This window comes from Urtica dioica, chromosome 12 (assembly GCF_054948205.1).
Source record: "Urtica dioica subsp. dioica isolate 48M chromosome 12, U.dioica_male_clone48M_v1_H2, whole genome shotgun sequence".
In the NCBI taxonomy this organism is placed as follows: Eukaryota; Viridiplantae; Streptophyta; class Magnoliopsida; order Rosales; family Urticaceae; genus Urtica; species Urtica dioica.
The window spans coordinates 11,358,247-11,368,751 of NC_142767.1; the positions used below are offsets into that span (position 1 = coordinate 11,358,247).

Here is a 10,505-nt window from a genome sequence, read left to right on the forward strand (position 1 = left end):
CAAAGAGGATTTATTATTTATTCTACGCTCATAATAGCATACATTAAAAAAAAAAACTTAGAACGAGGAATCAAGGGATGAAACTCAGAATTCAAGTTTTCGGATTCAACTCAAACCATGAAATCAAACACAAAACAAACCAAGGCAACCCAATCATCATCAGATTAAATAATTAAGCTGCGGTTTAGAAATCCCAATTCAAAACAAAGAAAAGCCAAGCCCTAATTTTCACATTCCTAAAATCGAGCAGAATGAATATGAAGTATGAAACGGAAATGTGATACTACCTTTTTCGCTATCGGGGTTGACGTTGTCTCCTCAACCAACTTTCCTTTGTCTTTGTTTCTCTGTTTGGGCGCGACCATGAACGTGTCGTCATCAGAGTCCGCCACTGGAGTATCGGGCTTCTTTCTTTGTCTCTGCTCGAGAAGACGACTGGGCTCTGCTTCCTTTCTCTTGAGAGACGACTGGGCTTTTGGGTCACTTTTCAAAGCCGACCTAAGGCTTCGTCAGACAACCTTTGGCGCAGAAGCTTCGGCGTTGCTCGATTTGGATTTCGACTCCCTCGTCATAGTAGTGCTTTGTTTTAGATTTTTTTTCTATTTTTTTGCGAATAGACTCGGAATCGCAAAGTTGAGAAAAAGAGAGTGACGGATTTTAGCGACTGAGGGAGCGACAAAGGGATTTGGGTTTCTGGTTTTTTTATTGCCGAGAGAGAGAAAGAGAGAGATAGAGAGAGAGAGAGAGAGAGAGAGAGAGAGAGAGAGAGAAGACACGGAGTGCGTGAAAAGAAGTTGAGAGAAAGAGAGCGAGAGATTTTAGTGGCCGAGGGATTTGGGTTGGGTTTCTGTTTTTTTTTTTTTTGCCGACCGAAGAGAGATAGAAGAGATGAGTGAAGATGAAGAGACAGAGTGCATGGAAAGTTTTGAAAAAGAACGTGGTAGAGAGAAAAATAGTGTTTTATTTTTTTTATTTTTGTTTAAATTATATTTGAGGAGTATATTTGTCTTTGCTCATTAGACTGAGTACTAATTGTGTCAAATTTATGATTTTGGACTATATCTGATAAGTGATATTCATATGGTATTATTAGTGTCAATATTCCATCAAATTAATGTAAATAAGCAAATATCATATTAGCTTATCATGTCACATAATTCTCATTGGTTGAAAAAAAAATGGGGTCCATTATTTGCTAAGCTAATGGTTAAACAATTTGCTCTATAGAGCTACTTTGTTAAGCTAAATCAATAGGTAATATCCAAAATAATGGTTAAGCAAGTAACTTAAAACTTTTATTATTTACTAACAAATTCCAATAATTGTTAAACAAATATCACCATTAAAGATGTTCTTTAGAGATTCATTCACATCCAAAATTAATTGCTGAAATGGCAAAGATGCCCTTTAAACCTATTGACTTTGGCTCTTTTCATTGAAGTTTGGTGTGAGGTATTGCTGTAATTTACTAATCAACGGAAAATCATATGGCCTATCCACTCCGAACAAAGTCCGCGTCAGCGAGAAAATGACAGATATAATACAAGCGAAACTGTGGGAAACAAAGCAGCCAACAAAGCAAAGAAAATCACGAATCACGTCACCCAAACAACGTTCTAATTCTAAATGCATTGTTTCCTCATATTTGTTTATGCTTAATCTCATCACTACGATTCAAGTTCGGAGAAAGAAACAAGGTACGATTTTATTCTCTCTGTTTCTCAATCTTTTATTTCTCAGTTTGATTCACTTACTCAATAATGCCAAATGAGCCTGCTTTTTGTTTTTTTATTATTTTTTATTATTATCTGTGGGCAGACATGGTAGAGTAATTTGCATTCCAAATCTTGAATGGGTTATAACAGAACAATATCAGAATAGTCAATTTCCACTTTTCATTCTTTTAATTTCCCTTTTTTTTTCTTGCCTTTAGTGCTTTAAATCTCCCTGCAAGTAACGATGGCGTTTTATATATTTTTTGTTTACGGAGTTTTCTTCTTCCTTTTTCTTAATCTTGAAAACTGGTGCGACTTTAATGCATTCTTGAATTTGTTTAATGTTTATGAATTGTGAAATCCAGGGTTCAGTGATTAATTAAGGTACATTGGCTTTTAAAATCCCCAAATTAAACATATCTATGTTTTTTTCTTCTGGTTAAACTTAAAGAATGGCGATTTGGGTCCCTAATATCAGTTTGGGTGCTCTGTTGAATCTAGAAGAGCTTGATGCCTAATACCATGGGTGTGTTTGGAAATCAATGAGTTCAAGATAATCGTGAAACTGTAATCAATTTTGTATTTGCTTTATCTCGTAATTTATTCTCTTTACTTAATCACGTGTTGAGTTAATTTCATTTTTAACATAACTTTTATAATGACATATATCCCCAACACTGTCGCTTTTGTCTTCTCTTTTTATGCATAAAAGCTTCTGAAGTGACGATAACGGAAATAATATGACAAGAACAAAATCTTTTGGTGCTTTGGATTCCAGCTTTCACTTATTTGTTTTGAGAATAAATAAAGCTGATAGGAAATCTGAGAATACTTTTGAGTTGTCTCATATTGAATGAAAAATGCTTCGGAGCTCCTAATTAGTAGGATATGATAAGAATATTGGGTTCAAGAAATCAAAGATTTGACCTAACTATAAGCTTATTATGCTTAATTGTCTTCGTCAATTGTATTGGGGAAGAATTCTTTTTTCTGATAAAAAGGAAAATAAAAGTAAGATTAGATATGAGTTGACATGATTCTTTTGAGACCTTGAATTCTTTGACAACAAATCATGCTTAATCTTTTATGTTTTTTTTTCCGAATAAATTTGGATAAACAAATTCGCCTAAAAACTCTATGGTATAATGTAGGTTCAGTTCAATATCTTGCTACGTGGATGAGTTGAAGAATTAATCTGCGTTATACTTGAAGACAAGGCCATAAAAAAGCAGGTACGTAATGGCTAACAATCCCAGAAACTTACCTTTCCATTTGAATCTTATTTCTAAAACAAAATTATGTGCTTTAAAAAAAAAAGAAAAAAAAAAACCTTTGATGGTGGAGATACCACTTTCATCTTTCTTTTCTCTTTACTGACGTGTTTATAAGTGGAGAGTCAACTTTATGTCATGAATTCTAAACCAAAGGTCTTTTAATGGTTTTTTTTACCTTAGAGAAGCACTAGTAAAACCAGTATTGGGTGGGGGAGTATAGTTTGTGTTCATCACTTTGTCTCATATTGTCTCGTAAATTCTATTTCATATTTTCTGACCCAGAGAAATTAGTGTTTGGTAGTTAACTCAAAAAGTTTTTTGTTTTCTATTTTCTAATTTTTGTAGTTGTATTGAAAAACTGTTTTGTAGTTGTTTTCAAAAAGTTGTTTGGTACAGTTTTCATTTTTGTTTTTGAGAAAGTGAAAAAACTGAAAAAGTGTTTGGTATAGTTTTCATTTTTGTTTTTGAAAGAATGAAAAGAGAAGATGAGGAGAAAGAGGAGAGAAGAGAAGAATTTTTTTTTCAAAAACACATTTTATTTGTTTTCAGTTTTCTTTACTTTTTTCCAAAACAACTTCAAAATTTTTTGAAATTTTTTTCCGAAAACACTTTACCAAACATGTTTTCAATTTTTGTTTTCAATTTTTTCAACTCAAAAACTAAAAAACAGTTTTTGAGTTGCTTACCAAACATAATATTCTCCACAAATTATCCTCTGTCTTTAGATCTAACGCAATAAATTATCGCTGATCCTTTTGTCCTATGCTTATCTCAATCCCAGAGTTATCTATATAGTCAGACCGTATCTCGTGGATTTTATTATTGGATTCGCCAAATCGAGCGGAGAGATATCTCGGAAAGGTGATCTCAAAAGGAAGAGTTTTCTTCTTACAGTGTCACTACACACAACAGCGCAGAAGGGAATGAATTGGTGGCCATGGACCTAATGGTGACTAATTCTGAAAACACTCCCTCGAGCGGAAAGCAATCCTCAGACGGTACCAAATCAACCAAGAAACCGGTCAACAACGAGTCCAAACCGGCTGCTTTTGTGAATTACGGTCAGTTCATAGACACAACCATTATCTAGTCTCTTTCTTGAGCTGCGAAATCCTCCAAAAAGTCTTTTAGGAAGTACTATTTCATGTTTTCTTTTGTTTTGTTTATGTATCGACAAAAACAACAAGGTCGTGCTCATCCACAAAGATCATGCAAAAAATTATGTATAAAAAATATGCCTGAAGTCATGACTCTAAATTATTTATCACGCAGCCGCGTTTTTATGGCACGAGAACAGAGAAAAGTGGGTCGGCGAACAGTCTCAGAGAACCAAGAGAACGGAGAAGGATCAAATCATAAGGTGTGCATGTCTTTGCCGAGTCATTTCTTACTCTGGATTATCGTCATTTTTACATGCTAATGTTACTATGTTCAGTATCATTCTCATCATAAGAACATTATGGGAAAAAACTATATAATTTTTTATTTTTTATTTTCTTGCAGCTGGTCAACTTCGTATGAAGATCTTCTGTCAACTAACGACCCCTTTTCGGAGCCAATCCCTTTGCCTGTAAGCTTCTCAAACACATTAGCGCTATCGCTTTCAGTGTTGCCATGAATTTTACTTGTTGTGTTTTACTTTTTTACAGGAAATGGTGGACTTCTTGGTTGATATTTGGCATGACGAAGGCCTTTTCGATTCATTTTAAAGTGACACAAACTGATTCGGAGCTTAAGAAAGAAATCATGAAAGCATTAGACTTATAATAATTTCCTAGCTCATCTGATTATTCTTTGGAAAAGAGCCGCCATTATCTGCTCCAAAACTTAATTGCTGACTTATCAAAATGTCAAAAAGTAGCCTTGGCTATTGTAAATTATTCAGAACGTGGCACTAAGCCTTTCAGTGTCAAATTTTACTCAATTGAGTTCAAGACATTTCATATATTTTTGTGTCTTTTTCTTTAAATTTGCTTCGTTATAAATTGCCTATTTATTGTATTATGATTCGAAGTTATTAAATCTTGTGACAAAAATATGAGGCCCATTAACAAATCAAAGTCGATTCTCTCTTCTAAAAGATGGAGACTGTCTTGAGGTAAATTCTTCCATTAATAGTGATTTTTAAACTGTTTATATTATTTTAAATATTTTATATTTTACTTTTTAATTTTATATTGATGCATAACAATTAAACTTATAAAAATTTGAAACAACTATAAACACGAAAAATACATTCAGAAATTATACGACAACTACTAAAATTTCATTATTTAATTTAATCAGATTTATATAATTAATAAAAAAAAAACAGTTTTTGAGATTTCTCGACATTTTCGATGAATTTTGATAATTTTCAATAAAAGTCCAATGAGTTGCAAGGACTTTCGATAGTGTAATTCAATAATTATTATCATGAGTTGAAAAACATGCTAAAAATTATGATGAAGAAAAATATTGACTTTAAGTGTATTTAATTTTTTTTTATTAAAAGAAAATAGTTTGAAAGACATTATTGGACTTTAAAAGTGAATAAGAGACTAAACAACGTGAGTGAAACGAGAACTTGTGAAGGATTACAGGTACTCTAGTCAAATAATCAAACTATAAAACTTTTTATTTTGTAAGATATTTATATGAGACAATTAGGTCAGTAGCTCAATAGTCTATCATATTTTAAAAAAATAATCAAAATTTTATTTTATTATGAAAATAGCACCAAACCGAAGTAAATTAAATTAACTGTTTTAGTTTTACTTCGTATTGGTAGACTATTTTCTTAATAAAATAAAACTTTTGCTAGAATCTTAAAAAAAAATAGAGATTTGTAAGTAACTAGACCACTTTAAACATGTGATTTTGGATCTAGTCTATGTTTGACAATTTTTAGGGATATAGCCAAATGACTTATGTCGCGATAATTAAAGTCTAATTTACCCTTATTTATTAACAAATTCGTCACTTTCTCTCTCCTATTTTTTTTCAAATAATTTTTTTTGCATCAAAACTTCAAAAATTCGTATCATTCTCATACGAACTCGAAATTGAGTTATTTCAGATCCTACAAATTCGTGGCGTCGAGATCTTCAAAAATAGATCCATTGTGTTTGATGAAAAATTATGTTTAATGTATTATATTTACATTTCCATTTATTTTTTTTTGGATAAATTTCAATTATTTCCATATTTAAGGTAGTAACATGATTTTTCTACATCCATGGTATTAAAAATGATTTTTCATCAAACACAATAAATCTATTTTTGAAGATCTTGGCGTCACGAATCCGTAGGACTTGGAATCACTCATTTCGAGTTCGTATGAGAAAGATATGAATTTTTGAAGTTTTGATGAAAAAAAAAATATTTGAAAAAAAATAAGAGAGAGAAAGTGACGAATTCATTAATAAATAAGGGCAAATAAGACCTTAATTATTGCCACATAAGTCATTTGGCTATATCCCTAAAAATTGTCAAACATAGGCTAGATCCAAATTTCATAGTTTCATTTTGGCTATTTTGCTACACTGCCCAAAAAAAATAAGTGAATTGGCTAGTTAAACAAATTCTTCTATTTATATTACAAAATATTCATTAAGTATGATAAAAGCACTTATTTTGACATATCTAGCCGGCATATAAAGGAATAAACGCTTGGTAATTTATTTTAATAAACGGGAACATGGAAAACATGTGCTTTTACGTGGTGAGAGCACGCGCGCGCGCGCGCGCACACACACACACTGGGTCAATAAGTTTATTTTTATAATAAGTGACATTTTTGTTCTCTCGCCCCGCGAAAAATTGTCGACGACAATCGCTGTCCTTTATGCATGGGAAACCCGGAAACGGCGAGTCACGCCTTTTGGGGGTGCAAGTGGTCGCGGAAGATTTGGAAACTTACGAACTTCGGGGATGTGGTTAAAAACTTTCGAGGCGAGGATGTTATTAGCTTCTTCATGATCGCTGCGACTAACACCGAGGTACGTGATTTCGAGTTTTTTGTTATCTTGGTGTGGAAAATTTGGAATCTCAGGAACCATGTGATATCGGGCAACTTGAAGCGCGGCCGGAAGAACTTGTTGAGTGTTCCAGGGACTTCCTCGAGACCTATCGCAAAGCTATCATGTCTCACCATGATAGCTTTGGGGCGGCCCTCGACGAGCGGTTGGGGCGGTTCGGTACCTGGTGTGTGCTTCGTGACAACACCGGGCTCATCATCGTCTCGAAGATCTCGACCCGTGATGTGCGGCTTACTCCTTCCCTTGCCGAAGATATGGCCGTTCTTAGGGAGCTGCTCTTGGCTAGTACCTTAGGCCTCGATCGAGTGGTAGTTGAATCAGATTGTCTTGTTGTTGTTAATGCGGTTAAAAGCGGAATCATCCTGGCTACGGAACTTGGAACCATTTTGAACGACATTAAGGTAACATATTTGAACTTTTCCAGTTTTGAGATGGTCTTTTTTCCTAGATCCGGTAACACCGTGACCCATAGTCTAGCTTGTTTTGCTCTTAAGATTGGTTCGGATGTGTGTTAGGAGGGGCTTGTCCCTCCTTGCGCCATGCGGGAGGTCTTAAGAGACCAAGTTAATGCTTTGTAACCACGGTATTCCTCCGTCATCTAAGTGAGGGTTGGTTAATGAAATTTCCGGTGTTGTCGCCTACGTTTACTAAAAAAAAAACACTATTGCGTGCTAAACACATGTCCCTACAAACTTAATAAGCGGATTTTTTACCCCTTAAAATTTATTCGATTTTATTTAAACTCCTTTTGTTAACTTTTTAATCTATTTTAACCAGAATTGGTCATGTGAGATGCAATCGTGACCCGCTGAATTAAGGAAATAATAATTTATCCTTACTTAATAGTTGTTTTTTCTTTATTTATATGAATATTTTATTTACAAATAGAATTACGTTTATTTATTCGTGTTGAAGTTTTATATTCATACTTGTTCTATTCATGCTGCGTTTGGTTGATATTAAAAAACCATGTTTTTGCTTTTAGAATAAACTAAACTGTTTATCTGGTGTTTGACAAAACTGTTTTTACAAAAAAAAAAAAAAAAAAACTTCAAAAACGATTTTAGATTTTGTACATGAGTTGGAAAAACTAGGATTTCTAGCTTTTGGAGAAAGTATTTTTAAGTTTGCTATACAAATTACTGTAATATCATCGTACATGAGATAGAAGAGAGTTTTTTTTCCCTTCAGAACATGTTTATTTTAGTCTTTTTATTATAATATATTTATTTTATCAAACGTTAAATCAGCTTTTATTAGCAGCAATAATTGTTTTATAAACATTTTACCATTCACCTGTCAGTTAAAAAAAAAGTTAAATTTGTTGTAACTAGCCAAGTTTGTCATTCTTATTGGGGGAATAGCCCAAGTTTCGTTTTATTAAGCAAATAGCTCATATTTTCGGCTCAGACCATAACGCCCTTGGTAAATTCGCGAATAGGTTAATTTAATTAACCTGCTGGAGTGAGTTAGGTTAATTAATTAACTTATTGGTTGAATATTAGTTTAGCTTTTGATTTTTTGTGAGTAAAGTTAATTTACTAAATGATTGAATTCGGAATTAGGTTAATTAATTGAATGCTTTGAATATCAATTGACTTAAGTTATGATTTTTGTAAATTTTTTGTGAATTTCAAATCATTCACGAATCAGTTAATTAATTAACCTAACTCACTCCAGTAGGTTAATTAAATTAACCGATTCACGAATTTACAAAGTGCCTCTCCTCAATCCCCTCCGTCGCTGCCGATTTTCTCTCCGCCACCGATTCCTCTCCCCCCGCAGATTTTCGAGTCAATCTGAGCCGTCGATTCTCCGAGCATCGCCGCCGCCGGAGCTCGACGGAATCGACGCCATCTATGGCGGATCTTGACATTGTCTATGGCGGATCTCACCGGCGACGTTAGGGATCAGCAACGAGGATGGACGACGATTGGCGACGACGCGGCGGCGTGAAATGGATCGGCGGCGTGAAGTGGATCGGTGGCGTGAAATGGACGAAGATGAGAACGAGTTTAGGTTTAGGTTTTGGGAAAATTGAGTTTTGCTCTTATATATGAGGGTAATTTAGGTAGTGAAATATTAATTGGGCTATTCACTTAATTTATTCAAACTTAGGCTATTCTCCTAATATTGGTGGGTTGATTGGGCTAGTATGCTCACTCATAAAAAAATAAAAAATAAACAGTTTTTTTAAAAAATTGAATCTAAAAAACACTTTTTTTTAAAAACAAGTTTAGCCCAATATTCGTGTCTTAGGGTTTCGTCTACGATTGTCGAATTTAATCTTCAATTTGTCGACGGTTAGCGGTGAAGCAAGATAGTCTCCGCAGGGCAGTTTGTCTGGGCGCCAGAAACTGCGCGTTCATGGGGACGTCGTGTTTCTGCGGTTTCAGCGACGTCGAACGCACTTCGTGGATGACGGATAATATTGGGAGGAGATTTTATGGATGCACTGAGTATATGATTAGTCATTATTCTCAATATTTTAGCATTCGAAGTTTTATATAACAATTCTAATGGATTTTGTTAAATCGATTGTACCAGCACAAGGATTTGAAATGATGATGCTTTTTGGAATGGCTAGACCCACCAATGTATTCAAGATCGACTAGAATCATTCCCGCGTTCTGTAGCTGACTTCGATGCTATATTCTATAAAATTATTTTAACCTAAAATATCAACATTTCAGAAACATTTGACATGGGGTCTCCCCTTGAATGCCTCACAATATTCTGTACTTGACTTCTCTCAAGAGTTGTCGACGAAAGCAGTGACAATGGAGTTTTAACATACGATTGTTCTCTCAGGCATTACGTCGAACATCATGCGTGCGTTCGAAATCTTCTTGAGCGTATCATAGAAATGGATCAGTGTGTTTCCGGTGTATACATATCGCCGTGGACACCATAGTTGAATGCGTCTATTGACGCTAGCATTTCCTTTCCCGAGATTTGCAGCGCAGGCGTTGAAGACCAAATGTGAGATTTCTGGAGAAGTACTTTTTTTGTTTTGCTCTTTTTTTTTTATTAGTTTTTAATTTTTTTTATCAGATTAAAAATATAAATGAAAAATGAAATAGTTGTTAAATCTGAAAAAGAAAAAAAATAAGTAGCACAATGTCTCCGATTTAAAAGAGCACTGCTATTCGTCCCGATGCACGAGTTCGAACGATCCACTCAGGGATTGACAAGTGTACAATTTTAAACAATGTTTATCACTTTTGTGGAAAGGATCATGAGTCGTAACTCGTGCCTAAAATCATTTCCGTAAAACATTAGATATTTTTTGGTTCCAAAAAGAAAATATATATATTTTTGCCACGATTTCCTTTTCTTAATTTTTTATTATTATTATTATTATTATTTTTTATCTTTTTTATTAACTTTTTCGAAGGTGAAGAGTCTGAGACAAGTTTAGCATCCCTCCAATTCGACGGCCGAGATCTACACGCCACGATCCAAAATGCAAAATAATAACTGCTCTGCTAAGTTGG

General features: G+C 34.1%; 1 protein-coding gene across 3 annotated transcripts; it reads left to right on the forward strand.

The window, feature by feature from the left end:
- The first annotated feature begins 1,518 nt into the window (after window positions 1-1,518).
- Window positions 1,519-5,031, forward strand: LOC149379113 (uncharacterized). Of its 3 annotated transcripts, none has more exons than XM_089603309.1 (6): window positions 1,519-1,697; window positions 2,867-2,947; window positions 3,884-4,050; window positions 4,262-4,349; window positions 4,493-4,559; window positions 4,639-5,031. In XM_089603309.1, exons 3-6 carry the CDS (start codon window positions 3,927-3,929, stop codon window positions 4,696-4,698), a joined length of 339 nt encoding a protein of 112 aa, XP_089459435.1. In that variant the 5' UTR covers window positions 1,519-1,697; window positions 2,867-2,947; window positions 3,884-3,926; the 3' UTR covers window positions 4,699-5,031. The 3 variants fall into 3 exon arrangements, with proteins under 3 accessions (XP_089459435.1, XP_089459432.1, XP_089459433.1); XM_089603306.1 differs by having other exon boundaries at window positions 3,771-4,050; window positions 4,639-5,030; XM_089603307.1 differs by having other exon boundaries at window positions 1,521-1,697; window positions 2,873-2,947; window positions 3,771-4,050; window positions 4,639-5,030.
- The last annotated feature ends 5,474 nt before the right edge of the window (window positions 5,032-10,505 follow it).

Excerpts from the sequence above, each read along its gene's own strand:
- LOC149379113 (XM_089603309.1), top strand. The coding sequence starts at position 3,927 with ATGGACCTAATGGTGACTAATTCTGAAAACACTCCCTCGAGCGGAAAG. Across the intron at positions 4,350-4,492 it reads GAGAAGGATCAAATCATAAG|CTGGTCAACTTCGTATGAAG; the intron begins GTGTGCATGTCT and ends ATTTTCTTGCAG. Across the intron at positions 4,560-4,638 it reads CGGAGCCAATCCCTTTGCCT|GAAATGGTGGACTTCTTGGT; the intron begins GTAAGCTTCTCA and ends ACTTTTTTACAG.